The following is a 24,971-nucleotide window of genomic DNA, read 5'->3' as shown; positions in this document are numbered from 1 at the left end:
ACGTTTGTTTACATATCAAACTTTAGGTCCTCGACAAAACAAAACACTTATTAGGTTTGTTACTGACTGTTTAAAGAAATTTGTGGGGTCGGTAAAGTCCATAGAAGGCTCGGCTCCGCCTCGCCTTCTATGGACTTTACCGACCTCACAAATTTCTTTAAACAGTCAGTAACAAACCTAATAAGTAATATTATCTATAGCTGTTTACTGAGAGATATTTTTTGAAAGGTCATAAAAGCAGAAATGTTATCTTACAGTTATGTATCCAAGCAATGTAATGATTTTATCATGCGTACGTAATAAGAGGTTTTCAGAGGTCAAATGTTCAACATTTAAACACCAATATATCAGAAATGAAATATCTTTTGAAATGCAGTATAGATGAAAAGATGCTCAAAATGATGTACTAAACAATATTCAACCTTCAAAATGTCGTTAAACGGCCCCTATAAGGTGATAATGAATTGGTCCCTAAAACTCTCTTTCCCGTATATCTCAGGAACGGTAACAAATATCTAAACACGTGTTGAACAAAATATGTTTCAAATTAAAAGACCTTTCATTTGATATCAAGTAAAAGGGACTGACCCCTCAAATTAGGGATCAAGATGGGCCTAAAGTATTTTTATCTATCTAGTCATTTACTGAGAGATATTTTTAATAGGTTTTAAAAGCAAAATAAGGTATGCAACGTACTTTGAAAAAATTACGCAGTTTGAATTTTTTTTATTTAACCTAACAATTCAATGATCAATTATGCGTTACCTAATTAGGGATTTTAGGGGCCAGAGGTAAAACGTTTAATCTTTTCTATCTCAATTGAAAGAATTGCAAGCATTTAAAAAAGCAACGTAAGAGAACTTATAAAGCATTACAGGAAAGCATTAGTACGCAACTACTATTTCCAGTTCATGTTGTCAAAAGTTAAGCCCATGACGTCAAATCCGTTCTAAAATTCGGACGGAAGACCTCCTCGTTGCTCGCAACGAGATCGTGTCTAGTTATTAAGGTCTTCCGTTTTCAACGGAAGACCTTGTACTGATTCTGTTGGTAATTAAGGTCTTCCGTTTCCAACGGAAGACCTTCTTGTTATTCTTCGGTTTCTTTTTCCCTATTATTAAGGTCTTCCGTTTCCAACGGAAGACCTTCTTGTTATTCTTCGGTTTCTTTTTCCCTATTATTATTATTATTTTTTTTCTTCCTTTTTTTGTGCACGCGATTTCTCAAAAACGGCTCTGCCGATCTCAATCAAATTTTAGGATGTGATAGATAGTGGTCTGAACTTGATTGGAAATTTTTTGTATTGATGACGTCACATCCGTTTTTGAGATATTGAGATTTTTCTAATTTTTATATGGGTATTTTGTCTTCTGTTGTTCTCCTAAACTATAAGAGATATTAAGCTCAAATTTCTACGGTTGGTAAACGAAAGATTGAAGTTTTGCATGATTGTTGTTTTGTATGTTTAGCACTACTGGCGCCAAAGCTCGCTATGGCTCGAAAATTGACATTAAAAAAGCGCCGTGAATTTTTGTGCTTTTCTCTTTTTATCTCTTTTCTGGAAAATATTTTGTTAAAACATGTAATGTAAAAAAAGTTTATATTTACAAGACCTTTCTGCTGATATCAGGAAAAAGGGGCTGGCCCCTCAAAAAAGGGATCTAGAGGGCTCTAAAGTGTTTTACCCATAACTCTTTACCGAGGGATATTTTGTAATAAATTATAGAAGCAAATATGTTTATCTCACAGATATGAAGCCAAGCACTATAAGGATTTTCTCATATGTTACGTAATTAGGGATTTTTAGGGGTCAGAAGTCCAAAACTTTGACCACCTATATCTCAAAACGGAAAAATATTTTGAAATGCAGTATAAAAGAAAAGATGCTCAAAATGATGTCCTTAACACCATGCAACCTCAAAAATTTGGTTCAGCGGCCCCAATAAGGAGATAAAGGACCGGCCCCTAAAACATTCTTTCTCAGATATCTCAAGAATGGTAACGAATTTCTGAACACTTGTTGAACAAACTGTCTTTATAATTAAATGACCTTTCATTTGATACCAAGAAAAAGGGGCTGGCCCCTAATATTAGGGACCTAGAGTGCTCTAAAGTCTTTTTACTATAGTTCTTTACTGAGGGATATTTTGTAATAAATTATAGAAGCAAATATGTTTATCTCACAGTTATGAAGCCAAGCAGTATAACGATTTTCTCATATGTTACGTAATTAGGGATTTTTAGGGGTCAGAAGTCCAAAACTTTGACCACCTATATCTCAAAACGGAAAAATATTTTGAAATGCAGTATAAAAGAAAAGATGCTCAGAATGATGTCCTTAACAACATGCAGCCTCAAAAATTTGGTTCAGCGGCCCCAATAAGGAGATAAGGGACCGGCCCCTAAAATATTCTTTCTGAGATATCTCAAGAATGGTAACGGATTTCTGAACACTTGTTGAACAAAATGTCATTATAATCAAATGACCTTTCATTTGATACCATGAAAAAGGGGCTAGCCCCTAATATTAGGGACCTAGAGGGCTCTAAAGTCTTTTTCCTATAGTTCTTTACCGAGGGGTATTTCGTAATAGATTATAGAAGCAAATATGTTTATCTAACAGTTGTGTAGCCTAACATTATAATAATTTTTCTCATGTGTTACGTAATTAAGGATTTTAGGGGTCAAAAGTCCAAAAATGTGATAACCTATATCTCAAAAAGAAAAAATATTTTGAAATGCAGTATAAAAGAAAAGATGCTCAAAATAATGTACCTAATAACATGAAACCTTACAATTTTTGTTCAGCGGCCCCAATAAGGAGATAAGGTCCGGCCCCTAAAATATTCTTTCTGAGATTTCTCAAGAACGGTGACGAATTTCTAAACACTTGTTGAACAAAACTCTTACACCTGAAACAAAATAGTATCAGGCACTTAAAATGAAGATCCTTTTTTCCTGTTTTAAATCATGTATAGCTGTTAAATAGCAAAATCAAGATCGAACATAAATCTCAATTTCTAAAATCAGACGGAAGACCTCCTCGTTGCTCGCAACGAGATCGTGTCTAGTTAAGGTCTTCCGTTTCCAACGGAAGACCTTATTGTTATTGCTTTGTTTCTTTTTCCCTTTTATTTTTTTTTTTTCTTACGCTTTTTTGTACAAGCGATTTTTTGAAAACGACTTGACCGATTTTCGTGAAAATTGCAGATCTTGTAGATATTGATAAAAACCTTATATATAATTTTTTATTTTAATGACGTCATTTCCGTTCGGGAGATATTGACGTTTTAGTGATTTTTAGAGGGTCATTTTGTCCTGCTATCTCCTCCTAAACGAAAACAGATATTGAATTTAAATTTTCAGGGATTGTAGACAAAAGATTGTAGATGTGTTTAAAGACATTTGTGGTTGTCTGGCTTCAAAGGCATCGAAGCTCGCCTGGACCCGAAAATTGAGTTTAAAAAAACGACATAATTTTTAATGATTTTCGTTCTTTATCTCCTTTCCTGAAAATATTTTACCAAAACATATAGAGCAAATAAAATTTATATTTACAGGATCTTCCGTTTGATAACAAGAAAAAGGGGCTGGTCCCTTAAATAAGGGGCCAAAAGGGCTCTAAAGTCTTTATCCCATAGCACTTTACTGAGAAATATTTTGTAATATGTTTAAGAAGCAAAAATGTTCATCTTTTACTAATAAAACTATACATTATAAATTTTTATTATGCGTTACGTAACTAGGGGTTTTAAGGGGCCGAAAATCATAAACTTCGATCGAATATATCTCAAAAAGGACAAATATTTTGAAAAGCAATATAGAATAAAAGATGCTTAGAATGATGTTTTAAACAATATTCAATCATAAAATTTTCGTTATCTGGCCCCAATAAGGAGATTAGGGGTCGGCCCCTTAAATATCATATCCCAGATAGCTCAAAAACGGCAAAGAATTTTTAAACACTTGTTGTACAAAATATGTTTGATATCAAAAGAACTGTCGTATGATGCCAAGAAAAAGGGGCTGGCCGTTCAATTTAGGGGCCAAAGGGGCTCTAAAGTTTGTCTTCCATAGCACTTTACTGAGAAATATTTTGTCATATGTTTAAGAAGCAAAAATGTTCATCTTTTACTAATTAAACTATACATTATAAAAATTTTATTATGCGTTACGTAATTAGGGGTTTTAAGGGGCAAAAAGTCCAAAACTTCGATCGAATATAACTCAAAAAGGACAAATATTTTGAAAAGCAATATAGAATAAAAGATGTTTAGAATGATGTTTTAAACAATATTCAATCATAAAATTTTCGTTATCTGGCCCCAATAAGGAGATACGGGGTCGGCCCCTAAAACGTCATATCCCAGATAGCTCAAAAACGGCAAAGAATTTCTAAACACTTGTTGAACAAAATATGTTTAATATTAAAAGAACTTTCGTATGATGCCAAGAAAAAGGGGCTGGCCCTTCAATTTAGGGGCCAAAAGGGCTCTAAAGTCTTTCTTTCATAGCACTTTACTGAAAAATGTTTTGTTATATGTTTAGGAAGCAAAAATGTTCATCTCACATTTATATAACAACATATTATAATTATTTTATCATGTGTTCCGTATTAAGGGGTTTTAATGGGTTTTAAGGGGCCAGAAGTACCAAACTTTGATAACATACCTCAAACAGAACAAATATTTTAAAAAACATTATTTTGAAAATCAATATAGAATAAAATGCTGAGAATGATGTTCCTAATAAAATTCAACCATCAATTTTTTTTTTGTTGCCCCAATAAGGAGATAAAGGGTCAAATATCAAAGTCAAGGTCATATAACCTTCAAAAAATCGCACGGAAGACCTCCTCGTTGCTCGCAACGAGATCGTGTCTAGTTATTATTATTTTTTTTTCTTCCTTTTTTTGTGCACGCGATTTCTCAGAAACGGCTGGGCCGATCTCAATCAAATTTTAGGATGTGATAGATAGTGGTCTGAACTTGATTGGAAATTTTTTGTATTGATGACGTCACATCCGTTTTTGAGATATTTAGATTTTTCTAATTTTTATATGGGTATTTTGTCTTCTGTTGTTCTCCTAAACTATAAGAGATATTAAGCTCAAATTTCTACGGTTGGTAAACGAAAGATTGAAGTTTTGCATGATTGTTGTTTTGTATGTTTAGCACTACTGGCGCCAAAGTTCGCTATAGCTCGAAAATTGACATTAAAAAAGCGTCGTGAATTTTTGTGCTTTTCTCTCTTTATCTCTTTTCTGGAAAATATTTTGTTAAAACATGTAATGTAAAAAAAGTTTATATTTACAAGACCTTTCTGCTGATATCAGGAAAAAGGGGCTGGCCCCTCAAAAAAGGGATCTAGAGGGCTCTAAAGTGTTTTACCCATAACTCTTTACCGAGGGATATTTTGTAATAAATTATAGAAGCAAATATGTTTATCTCACAGATATGAAGCCAAGCACTATAAGGATTTTCTCATATGTTACGTAATTAGGGATTTTTAGGGGTCAGAAGTCCAAAACTTTGACCACCTATATCTCAAAACGGAAAAATATTTTGAAATGCAGTATAAAAGAAAAGATGCTCAAAATGATGTCCTTAACACCATGCAACCTCAAAAATTTGGTTCAGCGGCCCCAATAAGGAGATAAAGGACCGGCCCCTAAAACATTCTTTCTCAGATATCTCAAGAATGGTAACGAATTTCTGAACACTTGTTGAACAAACTGTCTTTATAATTAAATGACCTTTCATTTGATACCAAGAAAAAGGGGCTGGCCCCTAATATTAGGGACCTAGAGTGCTCTAAAGTCTTTTTACTATAGTTCTTTACTGAGGGATATTTTGTAATAAATTATAGAAGCAAATATGTTTATCTCACAGTTATGAAGCCAAGCAGTATAACGATTTTCTCATATGTTACGTAATTAGGGATTTTTAGGGGTCAGAAGTCCAAAACTTTGACCACCTATATCTCAAAACGGAAAAATATTTTGAAATGCAGTATAAAAGAAAAGATGCTCAGAATGATGTCCTTAACAACATGCAGCCTCAAAAATTTGGTTCAGCGGCCCCAATAAGGAGATAAGGGACCGGCCCCTAAAATATTCTTTCTGAGATATCTCAAGAATGGTAGCGGATTTCTGAACACTTGTTGAACAAAATGTCATTATAATCAAATGACCTTTCATTTGATACCATGAAAAAGGGGCTAGCCCCTAATATTAGGGACCTAGAGGGCTCTAAAGTCTTTTTCCTATAGTTCTTTACCGAGGGGTATTTCGTAATAGATTATAGAAGCAAATATGTTTATCTAACAGTTGTGTAGCCTAACATTATAATAATTTTTCTCATGTGTTACGTAATTAAGGATTTTAGGGGTCAAAAGTCCAAAAATGTGATAACCTATATCTCAAAAAGAAAAAATATTTTGAAATGCAGTATAAAAGAAAAGATGCTCAAAATAATGTACCTAATAACATGAAACCTTACAATTTTTGTTCAGCGGCCCCAATAAGGAGATAAGGTCCGGCCCCTAAAATATTCTTTCTAAGATTTCTCAAGAACGGTGACGAATTTCTAAACACTTGTTGAACAAAACTCTTACACCTGAAACAAAATAGTATCAGGCACTTAAAATGAAGATCCTTTTTTCCTGTTTTAAATCATGTATAGCTGTTAAATAGCAAAATCAAGATCGAACATAAATCTCAATTTCTAAAATCAGACGGAAGACCTCCTCGTTGCTCGCAACGAGATCGTGTCTAGTTATTATTTTTTTTTTCTTCCTTTTTTTGTGCACGCGATTTCTCAGAAACGGCTGGGCCGATCTCAATCAAATTTTAGGATGTGATAGATAGTGGTTTGAACTTGATTGGAAATTTTTTGTATTGATGACGTCACATCCGTTGTTGAGATATTTAGATTTTTCTAATTTTTATATGGGTATTTTGTCTTCTGTTGTTCTCCTAAACTATAAGAGATATTAAGCTCAAATTTCTACGGTTGGTAAACGAAAGATTGAAGTTTTGCATGATTGTTGTTTTGTATGTTTAGCACTACTGGCGCCAAAGCTCGCTATAGCTCGAAAATTGACATTAAAAAAGCGTCGTGAATTTTTGTGCTTTTCTCTCTTTATATCTTTTCTGGAAAATATTTTGTTAAAACATGTAATGTAAAAAAAGTTTATATTTACAAGACCTTTCTGCTGATATCAGGAAAAAGGGGCTGGCCCCTCAAAAAAGGGATCTAGAGGGCTCTAAAGTGTTTTACCCATAACTCTTTACCGAGGGATATTTTGTAATAAATTATAGAAGCAAATATGTTTATCTCACAGATATGAAGCCAAGCACTATAAGGATTTTCTCATATGTTACGTAATTAGGGATTTTTAGGGGTCAGAAGTCCAAAACTTTGACCACCTATATCTCAAAACGGAAAAATATTTTGAAATGCAGTATAAAAGAAAAGATGCTCAAAATGATGTCCTTAACACCATGCAACCTCAAAAATTTGGTTCAGCGGCCCCAATAAGGAGATAAAGGACCGGCCCCTAAAACATTCTTTCTCAGATATCTCAAGAATGGTAACGAATTTCTGAACACTTGTTGAACAAACTGTCTTTATAATTAAATGACCTTTCATTTGATACCAAGAAAAAGGGGCTGGCCCCTAATATTAGGGACCTAGAGTGCTCTAAAGTCTTTTTACTATAGTTCTTTACTGAGGGATATTTTGTAATAAATTATAGAAGCAAATATGTTTATCTCACAGTTATGAAGCCAAGCAGTATAACGATTTTCTCATATGTTACGTAATTAGGGATTTTTAGGGGTCAGAAGTCCAAAACTTTGACCACCTATATCTCAAAACGGAAAAATATTTTGAAATGCAGTATAAAAGAAAAGATGCTCAGAATGATGTCCTTAACAACATGCAGCCTCAAAAATTTGGTTCAGCGGCCCCAATAAGGAGATAAGGGACCGGCCCCTAAAATATTCTTTCTGAGATATCTCAAGAATGGTAGCGGATTTCTGAACACTTGTTGAACAAAATGTCATTATAATCAAATGACCTTTCATTTGATACCATGAAAAAGGGGCTAGCCCCTAATATTAGGGACCTAGAGGGCTCTAAAGTCTTTTTCCTATAGTTCTTTACCGAGGGGTATTTCGTAATAGATTATAGAAGCAAATATGTTTATCTAACAGTTGTGTAGCCTAACATTATAATAATTTTTCTCATGTGTTACGTAATTAAGGATTTTAGGGGTCAAAAGTCCAAAAATGTGATAACCTTTATCTCAAAAAGAAAAAATATTTTGAAATGCAGTATAAAAGAAAAGATGCTCAAAATAATGTACCTAATAACATGAAACCTTACAATTTTTGTTCAGCGGCCCCAATAAGGAGATAAGGTCCGGCCCCTAAAATATTCTTTCTGAGATTTCTCAAGAACGGTGACGAATTTCTAAACACTTGTTGAACAAAACTCTTACACCTGAAACAAAATAGTATCAGGCACTTAAAATGAAGATCCTTTTTTCCTGTTTTAAATCATGTATAGCTGTTAAATAGCAAAATCAAGATCGAACATAAATCTCAATTTCTAAAATCAGACGGAAGACCTCCTCGTTGCTCGCAACGAGATCGTGTCTAGTTAGGGTCTTCCGTCTTCAGCGGAAGACCCTTCTATTATTCTATTGTTTCTTTTTCACTTTTCTTATTATTAGGGTCTTCCGTCTTCAGCGGAAGACCCTTCTATTATTCTTCGGTTTCTTTTTCAATTCTATTATTATTATTATTATTATTATTCTTTTTTTCCTTACACATTTTGTGCAGAAGATTTCTCGGCGATTACTCGTTCGATTTCTTTTAAATTTTCAGTAAAGATGCCCCGCCGTCCGAAGTTTGTACCGCCGGAAACTTTTTTAGAAATTCACTTCCGTTCGGAAATTATCGTCATTTTACGATTTTTAAAAGTCAATTTTGTCTGACAGGTTTTTCAAAAATGAGTAAAGATATAAGGCTGAAATTTTCAGAGATGATAGACCTACTGTTTTTCTGGCGCAACACACTCAAGAAAGTGTCTGCCAACACTTATTTTTGTCAAAGGAAAAAAATTTAAAAAATTAAATTTTTCGACTTTTTTATTTTTTAATATTTCTTTTTTTTATTTTAACAGTTGATAGTGACCCTCTTACTGATTCAGAATATGTAATTTGTTTTAAAATCGATCAAGGCGTTCTCGAGAAATTAAGCGTCAAAGTCCTGAAGCGAGAGCCCGAGTAGCTCAGTTGATATAGTCGTGGACATGGCCCAGGCGACCCGGGTTCAAGCCCCGACTGCCGAAAAAAAAAATTCCTATTTTTTGGATAGAATAACAATTTCGTCTCAAAAGTCGTCTTCTCTACTCAAAAATCTCACGGAAGACCCACTCGTTGCTCGCAACGAGATCGAATCTAGTTCTTATTCTTTTTTTTTCTTCTTACCGATTTTGTGCAGGCGATTTCTCGGAGATGGCTTGCTCGATTTCATTCAAATTTTCAGGGATGATGCTTTGTCAACTGAAGTTTGTACCGCCGGAACGGTTTTTAAAAATTTACTTCCGGTCGGAAGTTATCGTCATTAAACGATTTTTTTAAAGTCAAATTTGTCTGCGACGTTTCTCAAAAATGACTGAAGATATAGAGCTGAAATTTTTAGAGATGATAGATTTAACGTTTTTCTAGTGCACTATTGTCTGAAAAATGTCCGCCGTCACTTCCGGTCTTCTCCGGAAGGAATTTTGAAAAATTGAATTTTTCGACTTTTTTATTTTCCATAATTTTTTTTTGAAATTTTTACACCTTATACAGACCTTCTTACTGATTTAGAATATGTAATTTGTTTTAAAATCGATCAAGGCATTCTCGAGAAATTAAGAGTCAAAGTCCTGAAGCGAGAGTCCGAGTAGCTCAGTCGATACAGTCGTGGACATAGCCCAGGCGACCCGGGTTCAAGCCCCGAGTGCCGCAAATTTTTTTTCTCTTTTTTTTTCGCTTAGATCTTCGATTTTATCTTTGAATTGATAAGTTTAATCTAATCTATTCAAAAATCGTACGGAAGACCCACTCGTTGCTCGCAACGAGATCGAATCTAGTTAAGGTCTTCCGTTTCCAACGGAAGACCTTATTGTTATTCTTCGGTTTCTTTTTCCCTATTATTTTTATTCTTTTTTTTTCTTCCCATTTTTGTGCACGCGATTTCTCAGAAACGGCTCAACTGATCTCCATCAAACTTTTAGATGTGATAGATAGTGGTCTGAAGTTGATAGCAAATTTTTTGCACTGATGACGTCACATCCGTTTTGGAGATATTGAGATTTTTCTATTTTTTATATGGGTATTTTGTCTGCGGCCGTTCTCCTAAACTATAAGAGATTTTGAGCTCAAATTTCTACGGTTGGTAAACGAAAGATTGAAGTTTTGCATGATTGTTGTTTTGTATGTTTAGCACTACTGGCGCCAAAACTCGCTATGGCTCGAAAATTGACATTAAAAAAGCGTCGTAATTTTTTGTGCTTTTCTCTCTTTATCTCTTTTCTGGAAAATATTTTGTTAAAACATGTAATGTAAAATAAGTTTATATTTACAAGACCTTTCTGCTGATATCAGGAAAAAGGGGCTGGCCCCTCAAATAAGGGACCTAAAGGGCTCTAAAGTCTTTTACCCATAACTCTTTACCGAGGGATATTTTGTAATAAATTATATAAGCAAATATGTTTATCTTACAAATATGAAGCCAAGCAGTGTAACGATTTTCTCATATGTTACGTAATTAGGGGTTTTTAGGGGTCAGAAGTCCAAAACTTTGACCACCTATATCTCAAAACGGAAAAATATTTTGAAATGCAGTATAAAAGAAAAGATGCTCAAAATGATGTACTTAACACCATGCAACCTAAAAAATTAGGTTCAGCGGCCCCAATAAGGAGATAAGGGACCGGCCCCTAAAACATTCTTTCTCAGATATCTCAAGAATGGTAACGAATTTCTGAACACTTGTTGAACAAAATGTCTTTATAATCAAATGACCTTTCATTTGATACCAAGAAAAAGGGGCTGGCCCCTAAAATTAGGGACCTAGAGTCTTTCTACTATAGTTCTTTACTGAGGGATATTTTGTAATAAATTATAGAAGCAAATATGTTTATCTTACAGTTATGAAGCCAAGCAGTATAACGATTTTCTCATGTGTTACGTAATTAAGGATTTTTAGGGGTCAAAAGTCCAAAACTTTGCTCACCTATATCTCAAAAAGAAAAAATATTTTGAAATCGGTATAAAAGAAAAGATGCTCAAAATGATGTCCTTAACAACATGCAGCCTAAAAAATTTGGTTCAGCGGCCCCAATAAGGAGATAAGGGACCGGCCCCTAAAATATTCTTTCTGAGATATCTCAAGAATGGTAACGGATTTCTGAACACTTGTTGAACAAAATGTCTTTATAATCAAATGACCTTTCATTTGATACAATGAAAAAGGGGCTGGCCCCTAATATTAGGGACCTAGAGGGCTCTAAAGTCTTTTTACTATAGTTCTTTACCGAGGGGTATTTCGTAATAGATTATAGAAGCAAAAATGTTTATCTAACAGTTATGTAGCCTAACATTATAATGATTTTCTCATGTGTTACGTAATTAAGGATTTTTAGGGGCAAAAGTCCAAAAATTTGATAACCTATATCTCAAAAAGAAAAAATATTTTGAAATGCAGTATAAAAGAAAAGATGCTCAAAATAATGTACCTAATAACATGCAACCTTACAATTTTTGTTTAGCGGCCCCAATAAGGAGATAAGGTCCGGCCCCTAAAATATTCTTTCTGAAATATCTCAAGAACGGTGACGAATTTCTAAACACCTGAAACAAAATAGTATCAGGCACTTAAAATGAAGATCCTCTTTTCCTGTTTTAAATCATGTATAGCTGTTAAATAGCAAAATCAAGATCGAACATAAATCTCAATTTCTAAAATCAGACGGAAGACCTCCTCGTTGCTCGCAACGAGATCGTGTCTAGTTATTATTATTTTTTTTCTTCCTTTTTTGTGCACGCGATTTCTCAGAAACGGCTGGGCCGATCTCAATCAAATTTTAGGATGTGATAGATAGTGGTCTGAACTTGATTGGAAATTTTTTGTATTGATGACGTCACATCCGTTTTTGAGATATTTAGATTTTTCTAATTTTTATATGGGTATTTTGTCTTCTGTTGTTCTCCTAAACTATAAGAGATATTAAGCTCAAATTTCTACGGTTGGTAAACGAAAGATTGAAGTTTTGCATGATTGTTGTTTTGTATGTTTAGCACTACTGGCGCCAAAGCTCGCTATAGCTCGAAAATTGACATTAAAAAAGCGTCGTGAATTTTTGTGCTTTTCTCTCTTTATCTCTTTTCTGGAAAATATTTTGTTAAAACATGTAATGTAAAAAAAGTTTATATTTACAAGACCTTTCTGCTGATGTCAAGAAAAAGGGGCTGGCCCCTCAAAAAAGGGACCTAGAGGGCTCTAAAGTCTTTTACCCATAACTCTTTACCGAGGGATATTTTGTAATAAATTATAGAAGCAAATATGTTTATCTTACAGATATAAAGCCAAGCAGTATAACGATTTTCTCATATGTTACGTAATTAGCGATTTTTAGGGGTCAGAAGGCCAAAATTTTGACCACCTATATCTCAAAACGGAAAAATATTTTGAAATGCAGTATAAAAGAAAAGATGCTCAACATGATGTACTTAACACCATGCAACCTAAAAAAGGACTAAATCCATGTTTAGCTATATATGGCCCTGTGATATCTCAAAAATTAAACTAGATCAAAATGATATAAAATTTGTGTTATGTGTTAGTCTAGACCTGATACTATTTTGACATGCCAGAATTTCCCCGCCAAAACGTCTGCTTGCAAAAATATGTAAATGACAAAACCGGTTCCGGGCCGGTTTTGGGGTAAAATCGCAGCATTTTCGTTCTTTGGTGGTTTTTTTCAACAACAGCACACCCTCTGATGCAAAATATGTTTTTAAATTATGAAATTGTATCAATAAAAAAAGATATTCAAAGTGAAATTTTTTAGATCAGAGGGTGTGCTGTTGATGAAAATTTAAAATGTAAACAAGATGAGGAGCAATCCGGATTTACTTATTTTTTGACAGTATTGCACGTTTTTTCACACCTTTTTGTTTTAAAAATATAAAAACACAAGAATCAGACACATTATGTCATTGTCATTTAAATCTGACAAATAAAAAGGTACAGTGTGTTGTTAATGAAACGTATATGTGATCAATTTTTACACTAAATTTTGCGCATGCACGACATTCCATACATGCTTATTTGCATACGTAAACAAACAGAGGCTTTTACCTTGCGTGATTAATCTTGAAAATACACGGACGGAAGATGAACAAAACCTATAGAAAATGGAGAAAGAAGAACTGTGAAGGTATGTATATGAATTTTCTTGAATACGTAGATTTCTGTTGATTTTTTCTTGAATAAATAATATTGTTCGCAACGTTCGTCTGCATGATACTATTTGATAGATGAGAAGATTGGCCAATGAATTGTTCAATCTGTGTGTACGTTATTCAGCCTTAAAGACTGTTCTTATATAGACATGTAATTAAAACATACAAGAATGGTTATTAATCTGAAAATTTGGTCTAAAAACAATTAATATTCGATTACAGTGCATACTGTATAGCAGATGTCATGTAGGCAAAGAGTTAGTCGTCTATATTTAGAAATAAAAATGAAGGACGCAATATACATGGAAAATATATATTCCTATATATTTAGTAAATAAATCAACCTGTATAAACCATAATTATTTTCTTAATAGACGGGAAAACGGCCAAGTGTTTTGTTTTAAAGTTTTTTTAGTGTACTATAAACATATAACTCAATGTTTCTCCGGAGTCTGAATGACCGAATGGTAGCGTTCTCGATTACAGACACGACGATCCGGGATCGATCACCACTCGGCGTGATTTTTTTTTTCTTTAAATAATGGCTAGAAATATATTGAGTGCACCTTTTTTCAACGGCACTTCTATAAACCCCCCCCCCCCCCAAAAAAAAAAAAATCATCATATTATAGCAATTAGAGTTAATCTAGAAAATCATGCAATACGTGTAAATGATAATATATTGATCACATGTCTAAAACAAAACTTGTAACACAGCTGAAGGTCTGCAGCTCCCCAAAATATTAGAAAGACAGTTCCATCAAATACTACAGTTTGTCAATTTGAGTTTTTCTGTAAAGTTAATTTATACTTGATACATTGCAAGTATTTGCTTAGTAGTAGTAAACATAAATATTCACAATACAATGTCATATAAAATGAAATCTTTATTTTTTAGTGAACATTAAAGTTGTGTATAACTACATTTTTGTTTTGTATTTTCAGAACATAAAAATGAATGAAGATCAAGTGAAAACAGAGAGTAAAAAGATTTTCCCATGCATCCTTTGCAAAAAAAGAACAAGACCAAATGACAGGAAAAAATGTGAGTCAACAGCAATTCGTCGCTTCCTCAGAAAGAACTTTCTTGTTGAGGCAAACTCAAACGACATCTTGTGCAACAAGTGCAGACATCGCTACCATGGACACCAGAAAACTTGCCACCAGACGTCCAGTTCTCTTCCTGTGTCTCGGCCTCCACAACCAGGAGTGTGCAGTCCACCATCCATATCTTTGCCTCTCCAGAGAACACCTTCTTCACATGCCTACTGCTTAATCTGCAAGCGACCGGGTCCTAAACTTGTTGTCGTGTCTTCAGCAGCTAGATTTTCAGCATTTCTTCACCATGAAATTATCATCCCACCTGGAAGCAGATGTTGTCCATCCCACATTGATAAAGGAGAATTCAGACCTGGTGTTTTGACCAATATACAGACATTTGAGTCTTCTCTTGTAAACAAGTCGACAGTGCTGGAACTGATCCAAACAATTCGAAATTATGCCCTCCAGACCTCAACAAGCAGATTTTCTTTCGAACTGTCAAGCCTGAGCAACACTGATTATATTGCACTGACTGGCATCACTAAAGAAAACTTTGAAGACCTCCATTCCTTTATTTCCACTGATATTCGAAACACACAAAACCGAGGCACAAGGATGTCACTTGGAATCTTTCTTCTGAAACTGAGATCAGGAATGTCAAATCAACTTCTGGCCACGATTTTTGGAATTTCAAAGTCTTCCCTCTGTAGAGCAGTAAAATCAGTCCGTACAGCACTCATGAAGTCATTTGTACCACATCATCTTGGACTACAACATACAACAAGAGAAGAAATTATAGAAAATCATACAAGACCTCTGGCACAGGAACTTTTTGGTGATCTTACAAATAAAAAAGCTATTGCTGTTTTGGATGGAACTTATATATATATTCAGAAAAGTAACAACTTCCAGTTTCAACGGAAATCATATAGTTTACATAAAGGCAGGCCCCTTGTTAAACCCATGGTTGTCACATCCACAGACGGATACTTTCTTACAGTTCTTGGACCCTACCTAGCTAGGAATAATGATGCCACTATCCTCAACCATATGCTTCATACCAACGCAGAAGATCTGAAGGGCTGGTTCCATGAAGATGATGTTTTCATTGTAGACAGAGGCTTCAGAGATTCAGTCGAAATGCTTGAGGAGCTGGGAATAAGGGCCGAAATGCCTCGTCTGATGAGCAAAGGGCAGAAGCAGATGACAACCTTAGATGCTAATGCCTCTCGTCTAGTCACCAAGGTCAGTTGTTTCTATATTTTGATTACCAGACCTATAACATAAAATCAATCATTAATCATCATGTCAAAAAAACTTCAATAAAATTACGTTTTCAATAATTCTATATCTGTTCTTATCTTAAATACAACCAAATGCTGTTCCAAATCATTGATTTTATGATTTTCATCATTTATATTTTTTTCTTTTAGTAAAGATATATCCACTGTTAATTTTATATAAGGCACTTTTACCTTTTTTATTAGTGGTGCTTGTTCTTAACTTTACAGATTCGTTGGGTCGTTGAGGCAGCCAATGCAAGGATAAAGCGATGGAAGTACCTTGCTCATGTTCTTCCAACCAATCAAGTGCCGTTTATTGGTGACTACGTGCGCATCGTGTGTGCCCTCTCCAATCGATACTGCAAGCCTCTGTCAACAGGAAGTGAAGATGACGATATGGCACTTGCATGCAAAATGAGGTATTTATCTACAAAAGTTAACTCTTTAAAGACATTTGTTGAAGAAAACTGTCTAGATAAGAAGTCTGTAAAGTGGGAAGTGGCTACCGATTCTTTGGAATTCCCCAACATCAGCGAAGATGATATTCGAAATCTGACCTGTGGGGTTTATCAACTTAAGTTGTGTCCAAGTTATATTCAGGAGTATTTGGAGGGGGATGTGGATATCTTGGTTCACAGTGAGTTCCATGGGCTTATCAGGGTCAAGCTACAGAGCCGTCATGTTTCTTCCAGACAGTATCTGCTCTGGATCCAGTTTTCCGAGTCTAAGATCACTGCATGGTATTGCAGATGTCGAGCGGGTGCCCGTGTTGTGGGAGTATGTTCCCATGTTGCCGCCGTTATCTGGTTTCTTGCTGTTGGGAGACACAACAGGGAGGCTATTTCATCTATTCAAGACTGGTCCGAGTTTGTCACTGATGCAGCTGTAATTGACGAATCTGAGGACAGTGATGACAGTGAGGTAGAGGAGTAACTGATCGAGTTCATTTTTCTTCTTCTTGTGATCAATCAGACTCTGTTGGCATCCTGAAAATATGAACATTTATGATTTATAATATCAAATATTCATTTATCTGATTCATTTAAACATAATACAGATCTGGTTGCATTATTATTACACAAATGTTTTGTAATCAACAATTTGTCAATAGTAACATATTATGACTTAAAGTGAGAATTATTTGATAATTATAATTATTTTACATATGTACTAGTAGAAAAATCTAATACACTACTGTCAAAAGATATTTCTGTGCATTAATTTAAATAAGATGTTTTATTGTTGTCTTTAAGTATATAAAATCTATCTAAATCATGATGGAAGCACACTACCTACTTGTTATCATGCAATTTTCTTGTCAATTACAAAATCTTTACTGCAGATAAATTGTACCATGATTATATATTTACCTACATGTCTGTATAACTTAAAACATTGTTTGCACTAAAAAGGGGTATCTCCTCTGTATAAACTAATTTCAGTGCATTTTTGCATGATTTGTTTTGTATCATGTTCATTTAATATTGAATCAATTCATTTTGTCATCTCATTTTTAAACTAACTGACAATGTGCCATAACGAAGAATCTTTTACTTTATGATTACCATATTTGTTACCCATTATTTGCTAATTTAATTTCTGTGTTTCACATGTTACAAGTAAATATTCTTATATATATTTCTTGAATATATGACATTGTTTGGGTTGAAAATGGTAGTTACATGTATGCTATGTAGAGTTTTAAAATGTTGCAAATAGAGCATAGTTATAGCTGTTGTTGTTTTTTAATAGCTCTTCTTTGTTTTGTTTTCTGTTTTGCATTGGATCTAATGTATATCCTTGTATATTCTTGGAATTGGGTAAATGTGTGAATGTTTCAGATCAGCTGATGAACAAATGAATCCATGAAATGCATGATATGTGTTAATAAATAATACCTTTAATAACAAATAAACAATAATAAACCAATCTATAGTAAAGTGAACTTTTTTCCGCAATGAAATGGGCCAACAATTGAAACGCTGCCAACACACCATATTCTGTGGCTATGCAGCGTGTTGGAACAGTACATGTGACTCGATCGTTGATCTAACTTTTTTACTATAAAATAATTCAAATATTTCTTATTTTATATTTCCTTACGTTACAGAGAGAATATCGATATGTTTTATAACACTTACTTTGCAAATGCGTTGATTAATTCCTTTGCATCCGTCGCTGTACAACCCTGTTTGTCACCGTGCGAAATCGTGTCACAATGGCCGACTTTACGGAAACTAAGGTGTGCCATGCGGGTTAAAAAAAAATCATGGCCGTTGTGTTCTCGATTAAATTCTGGCAATGAACTTATCTTTAACATCAATTTAATGACAAATATATTCAATTTCATAGATAAAAATATAGCTAATATGTAGTTGACTTGAAGACTTTTAACATGTTTAAAGACGTAACGTCATGCTTGACGCTATAAAATCCCCTCATTTTTCGCTATTGTAGTGTCTTAAAATAAACATCAGAAATAGAATTTCTGAATTCTTAAACACGAAAAAAAAGTTACACGACGAATGAAAAAATGTTTTAGAATATTTTTAATACAATATTAATTGCTTTTGACGTAAGGCCGATTTTGACATAACATGGATTTAGTCCTTTGGTTCAGCGGCCCCAATAAGGAGATAAGGGACCGGCCCCTAAAACATTCTTTCTCAGATATCTCAAGAATGGTAACGAATTTCTGAACACTTGTTGAACAAAATGTCTTTATACTTAAATGACCTTTTATTTGATACCAAGAAAAAGGGGCTGGCCCCTAATATTAGGGACCTAGTGGGCTCTAAAGTCTTTTTACTATAGTTCTTTACTGAGGGATATTTTGTAATAAATTATAGAAGCAAATATGTTTATCGTAGAGTTATGAAGCCAAGCAGTATAATGATTTTCTCATATGTTACGTAATTAGGGATTTTTACACAGGATGAATGACCATCTTTAAGTCCTCCTTAAAGATAGCTTAAAGGTGTTTAAAGGTAGCTTAAAGACTATCTTTAAGCCACCTTTAAGCTACCTTTAAGCTATAAGTATTGCTTAAAGGTGGCTTAAAGAAAGCGTAAAGATGGCTTAAAGGCAGCTTAAAGACTATCTTTAAGCCACCTTTAAGGACAACTTATAGGTCCTTAATGTCCAAACTTCTTTAAGCCACCTTTAAGCCACCTTTAAGCTACCTTTAAGCCACCTTTAAGCCATTAAAAAAAAATTAATTCAATATTGTGCTTAATTTCCAACAAAATGTATTAACTTTATGAAAGAAAAGATATTAAAACGGTTTTTGTTCTAGAAAGAAAAATGAAAAAAACACACCAAAAAAACGGCCACGGCGAGAATTGAACCCGGGACCCTTAGTTTACTAGCATCACCACACATTTTTTTTTTTTTTTTTTTTTTTTTTTTATCTTTTATTCTCACCACACATCCTCTGCGCCACGGCAACTTACATATAGATGAGCGTTTTTATATCCTATATATCAGTGGATATTGAATCACTGTATTGAATGTGTTTACTTGAAAAGATTTTGACAAACCATTCAGTTTGTAACAATCAATTATATCTAATTTATAAATTACATGCATGCATGTATTTAGAATGAAATACGGAACTTGGTCTTCAGTGAACAAAAATATATTATACCTAAATGGAAACCGTTAGGTTCACTATAGTAGGCTTTCTTAGTTAATAAATTTAAACCGAGTAGATATACGTTCATCTAATTTATAGCTATAAAAATGTAAGAAAGAAAATGAAATCATTTCTTTTATTAAATGCATTGATACTATTAGGGTATTTGTTCAATTTCCCGCAATTTCCCGGTTTTCATGATCGCGGCCCCGTTCCAATATGTTTAAATATTTACATGTAATTGTATGTACATGTACATGATTTTTAAACTATCAATTCTATAACAAACAAAATTACCAATTACCGGTGACGTATTTACTGCATGTGGCAATTGCAAATGACTTGTACATACAATTGTATGATGTGCCAGGCCGGGTATATTTGACATATTTACCCTTATACATATATTTAAATAATCAACCCCTATTTATGATCACCGGTACATTAATTAATTAGCCTCAAGATTTTACTCTTACATACATGTATCGTTAATTTGTAGACGTAACATCTTTGAAACCCAGAGTTAGGAAATAATACTTTGAAAATGAATTACAAATGTAAATTAACTTTTATTCACTAGACTTATCGTATACTCGTACATACTAAGATTCAACGCCTTTAGAAACCCTGACGTGCACCTGGGCACACGACACACCTGTTGTGTATATCTTGTATATTCTGTGTTAGTTCCAGGGGTTTTCTTAAATTGGACAAACAATAGACTTTAATTAGATATACACAAACATGCACCTGGGCACACGACACAACTGCTGTGTATATCTTGTATATTCTGTGTTAGTTCCAGGGGTTTTCTTAAGTTGGACAAACAATAGACTCTAATTAGATATACACAAACGAACAAAACTATGTCTAGACAAACAAAGCAGTAATATCCTGCCCGATATAACAAAGGCAGTTGAGAGTCTTTTCATCTTTAACATGTATCTAGCAGATCTAGAGTTAGAAATAATGAAAATTGAAAAAAAAATACAAACCTTAAACCGATTAACAAATTAAATCATGCATTTTTGGTTCATTATCTTTATTTTGTTTAATAACGGATGAACTGAGAGAGAGAGAGAGAGAGAGAGAGAGAGAGAGAGAGAGAGAGAGAGAGAGAGAATTTTTTTCACCGATTAATTTATAATAGGAAACAAACATACTTTAATTAATTTTATGCACATATTAAGATACATAGACTGCGCTCATACCTACAATAATTTTGAAACCCCCCAAAAATTATGAAGAATTTTATAACGGCAATCTGTGTCCATCAGAGCGGTGCTGATGATAGCGATCTGTGTTTAATGGAGCGACGATTAAAACCGCCTGGAACACCCCCCCCCCCCTTCCTTGGAAATTATATTATCACTCGGATGACCCCCTCCCATCTCTATAAAAGAGCTTTTGCATTTAATATATGTTTTTATTGTTCAGCTTGATCAATATTGACTTAAAGGCCACTTAAAGACAGTGTAAAGGCAGTGTAAAGAGAGCGTAAATGCCACTTAAAGATGCTTAAAGGTGGCTTAAAGGTAGCTTAAAGAAGTTTGGACATTAAGGACCTATAAGCACTTGCTTAAAGGTGACTTAAAGGGGGCTTAAAGGTTGTATAGCCTTTAAGCTCCTTTAAGTCACCTTTAAGCCACCTTTAAGGACTTGCTTAAAGATGGTTTTTCGCCCTGTGTTAGGGGTCAGAAGTCCAAAACTTTGACCACCTATATCTCAAACGGAAAACTATTTTAAAATGCAGTTTAAAAGAAAAGATGCTTAAAATGAAGTCTTTAACAACATGCAGCCTAAAAAATTTGGTTCAGCAGCCCCAATAAGGAGATAAGGGACCAGCCCCTAAAATATTCTTTCTGAGATATCTCAAGAATAGTAACGGATTTCTGAACACTTGTTGAACAAAATGTCTTTATAATCAAATGACCTTTCATTTGATACCATGAAAAAGGGGCTGGCCCCTAATATTAGGGACCTAGAGGGCTCTAAAGTATTTTTCCTATAGTTCTCTACCGAGGGGTATTTCGTAATAAATTATAGAAGCAAATATGTTTATCTAACAGTTGTGTAGCCTAACATTATAATGATTTTTCTCATGTGTTACGTAATTAGGATTTTTAGGGGTCAAAAGTCCAAAAATGTGATAACCTATATCTCTAAAAGAAAAAATATTTTGAAATGCAGTATAAAAAAAAGATGCTCAAAATAATGTACCCAATAACATGCAACCTTACAATTTTTGTTCAGCGGCCCCAATAAGGAGATAAGGTCCGGCCCCAAAAATATTCTTTCTGAGATATCTCAAGAACGGTGACGAATTTCTAAACACTTGTTGAACAAAACTCTTACACCTGAAACAAAATAGTATCAGGCACTTAAAATGAAGATCCTCTTTTCCTGTTTTAAATCATGTATAGCTGTTAAATAGCAAAATCAAGATCGAACATAAATCTCAATTTCTAAAATAAGACGGAAGACCTCCTCGTTGCTCGCAACGAGATCGTGTCTAGTTCTTTTTATTCTTTTTTTTCTTCTAGACGTTTTTTAAAACTCAAATATCTTGCTTGTGTGTTGTCCTATAAAGTTCAAATTTGCAGAGCTTATTGGTAGTTACTATTTCTTAATATCTATGGAAAATCGTTGATATCGACACTTCCGGTACCGAGTTATTCCCCTTTTTCCCCAAAATATAGGCATTCTTGTGCACGCAAAGGCTCTGAAACCGCTCACAGCCTGTGTTACAAAGTCATAAATCTTCAAAATAGAGAGTTTGAACGTTGTCCTCCGAGTTTTGTTTTTACAATTTTCCTCCTTTAAAGTTTCAAAAAATTAATTTGAATTTGTGTTTCAAAAAATGCTGATTTTTTGTTGTGTTTTTGTTATGTAGCTCTTTAGTTTAAAATTTTCTCTAAACACATATAGAACAAAATATGTGCAAAATGTCAAGGGCTTTCACTTGACACCATTGAAAAAGGGCTGGCCCCTTAAATTAGTGGTCTAGAGCCCTTAAAAGTCTTCGCTTTATAACTCAAAAATGGTTAATATTTCGCTATAGCTGTTGATAGAAAAGTTGTTCATTATTGTGTTATCAATGTCGTTACAAAACTATTTTGTACCGGTAATGCGTATTATGAGTGTAAAAAGCTTGTCTTGTTAACATGTACCTGTATTCATTTGGCAAGTAAGCGAATCGTCTTCGTGCTAATAACGTACATATATTAACAGCTGAAAGTGTTCCAGCATATACGGGATGCTTTGATTCATTTGAAAAAGTGTCTAAAAAGTATACGTGTACATGTTTTTCTTACAGCCTTTTTTTAGAGTAACCTCTGTTTAGGTCCTATAGTGGACAACCGTTAAGAAAAACAAAAACGAGAAAATATAAACGTTCTTTTTCTTATCTAGTGAGATACATAAAATAGATTTTTAAAAAAAATAACTTCCATGAAATAGATTTGAGTCATTTTACTGCAAGCATTTCAAATCGACCTAAATTCTTAGTTGTGTGCGTCATTACATAACCCATCTCGCCCGCGGCCGATAATCAAAGTACTGAAAGTACTGAAAGCCGGGCTAAGATGCAGGGTTTTGTGCGTTTTAATTTATAAAAAATATAGAATTACATTTATATTGAAACTATAATCATCTAAATTGTTATTGGTTTGTTAGTATTTTCTCATTTTGATGCGTTATTTCCATTATTTTTTATAATATTTTGAGCTTTACCCATAGCTGCAGATATCAGTGCAACTCCAAGTCTGCAGAAAATGAACATACCCGGTATATTTCCTTGGATTTTAGGAAATCTGAATTAAGATGTTTATTTATTTTGAATTAAGTTGTTTATTTATTTTGCATGGTAGGGGCATTTTGTGTCATTTTACAAGTATTCATTTGCCTACAGAGTACTTTTAATAAATTAATCATGCATTGGACTTTTGAGATTGTTAGATTACAGGTACTTAACCCTCAAATAAACTCAGTAAATCAAAACAAGTATCTGTTTGTGATAGAGATTTATTAACGTTTGATAAGTCACATATTTAACAAAGATGAACTATAGATAAAGTATGAATAAACCAAGAAATTATTACTTTTGTAAAACAAAGAACGCTGTCTTTGGTGAGGCAGAATCTAGTAACTATGTAGATGTAAAGTAATTTTTCACCAATAGGATAAACAAACAGATTAGCGATATATTAAATGCAATATCAATGAATAATAATAACAGTTAAAGGAGCAGTGGAAGGTTTTTTTTAAAACAAATGATATTTCATACACAACAAAATTGTATGGAGAAGAACACATGCATAAAATGTGAAACAGAAAAAAATCACATGTATCTGCTAGCCAATGCTCAGTAACAATACCCCCGCTATGAGATAAAGAAACAGAATGAGCCAAAGTTTCTTTATTTAGATAAGAAACCCTCCTTCTAGCAGGACTGGACGTAAAGAGTGTGAAAGTTTGAAACACAATTAATGAGTGGTTGTGAAAATATGTTTAAAATGTATATCTAACATAGAAACAGTAATAATTTAACAGAAAATCGACACAATATTTGTACAAAAATTCATCCCTACATTTAGCATACCTAAACAAACACAGTGTTTGATTGTCAAGCATTTTAGAATAATAGTTGCAGAGAGAAATGTTATTAAAATTTGTTACAGTCAGTCAGACACATGGGTAAAATGGTAAATAAAAGCATCTTCTTCTGAGCAGGGGTATAATCTATTCTAGAAGGTAAAAAATTTTCTAGTATCTATACAACACATCCTAATAAGTACTACCTACAGATTAGACACTGCTATCTAAAGAGTAAATCTAGATATGAATAACTTTTTGTCTAGTCATAAAACTAGAACAATCAACAACTAAGCCTATGTTTGAAATTGTTCATCATAGTTGATCTTACGTACTTACTATGATGTTAAAATAATTAAAGTTTTTAAACAGTGTACTGGTGATTGGTTTGTTTTGAAAAGCACGATTCAAATATCATATGTGTTTAAGCAGTTGATATTGTTTGTGCAAGGTAGATATCGTAAGCAAAACTGTTTGTAGATTATGGACCTTTTCAAGCAAAATATAATTCTATATGGTTTTTAATGTCAAGTGTGCACTAATCAAATAATATGCCCAAGGAAATAAAATAAACAAGTAAAATTGATTTTGAAGATGAAAAAAAAGAAATAACACATCAGACATTTCTGATGGGGCAATATATGGTCAGACAATGTAAATGAACATTTTATGCGTGAGCATGATGGTCTTTGAAAGTTTGAAGACATTGCAATAGAAAGTGAGTATTATCAGATTTTAACAATCAAAACATAGGTAACAAAAGTCATATATACAAGACTAGCTGAACACATTAAGACATCTTTTAAGGACAGTAGGAAATATAAAACAAAAATATGTGCTATTTTCATGGCAAGATATGAGTTCTATTTGGCAGCACTGTTTTTGGCACTATATAG

At 33.6% G+C, this 24,971-nt stretch overlaps 1 protein-coding gene and 2 long non-coding RNA genes across 5 annotated transcripts; 2 read left to right on the top strand and 1 right to left on the bottom strand.

Moving 5' to 3' along the window:
* The first annotated feature begins 13,146 nt into the window (after positions 1 to 13,146).
* Positions 13,147 to 14,649, top strand: LOC136272721 (uncharacterized). The gene is made up of 2 exons (XR_010710755.1): positions 13,147 to 13,499; positions 14,470 to 14,649. It is a non-coding gene; the product is annotated as an uncharacterized lncRNA (long non-coding RNA).
* LOC117691567 (uncharacterized) lies at positions 14,392 to 18,133 on the bottom strand. 3 transcript variants are annotated; one of them, XR_010710745.1, is made up of 5 exons: positions 17,990 to 18,133; positions 16,355 to 16,834; positions 16,041 to 16,217; positions 15,580 to 15,841; positions 14,392 to 15,333 (listed from the first exon to the last, which is right to left on the bottom strand). It is a non-coding gene; the product is annotated as an uncharacterized lncRNA (long non-coding RNA). The 3 variants fall into 3 exon arrangements; XR_010710746.1 differs by having other exon boundaries at positions 16,406 to 16,834; XR_010710740.1 differs by having other exon boundaries at positions 16,041 to 16,834.
* On the top strand, positions 15,181 to 17,777 carry LOC136272703 (uncharacterized). Its single transcript, XM_066074918.1, has 2 exons — positions 15,181 to 15,810; positions 16,077 to 17,777. Exons 1-2 carry the CDS (start codon positions 15,181 to 15,183, stop codon positions 16,779 to 16,781), a joined length of 1,335 nt encoding a protein of 444 aa, XP_065930990.1. The 3' UTR covers positions 16,782 to 17,777.
* Positions 18,134 to 24,971: the final 6,838 nt, after the last annotated feature.

The sequence above is a fragment of the Magallana gigas genome, chromosome 1 (assembly GCF_963853765.1).
Source record: "Magallana gigas chromosome 1, xbMagGiga1.1, whole genome shotgun sequence".
Lineage (NCBI taxonomy): Eukaryota > Metazoa > Mollusca > Bivalvia > Ostreida > Ostreidae > Magallana > Magallana gigas.
This window is presented reverse-complemented; position numbering and strand designations above follow the sequence as displayed.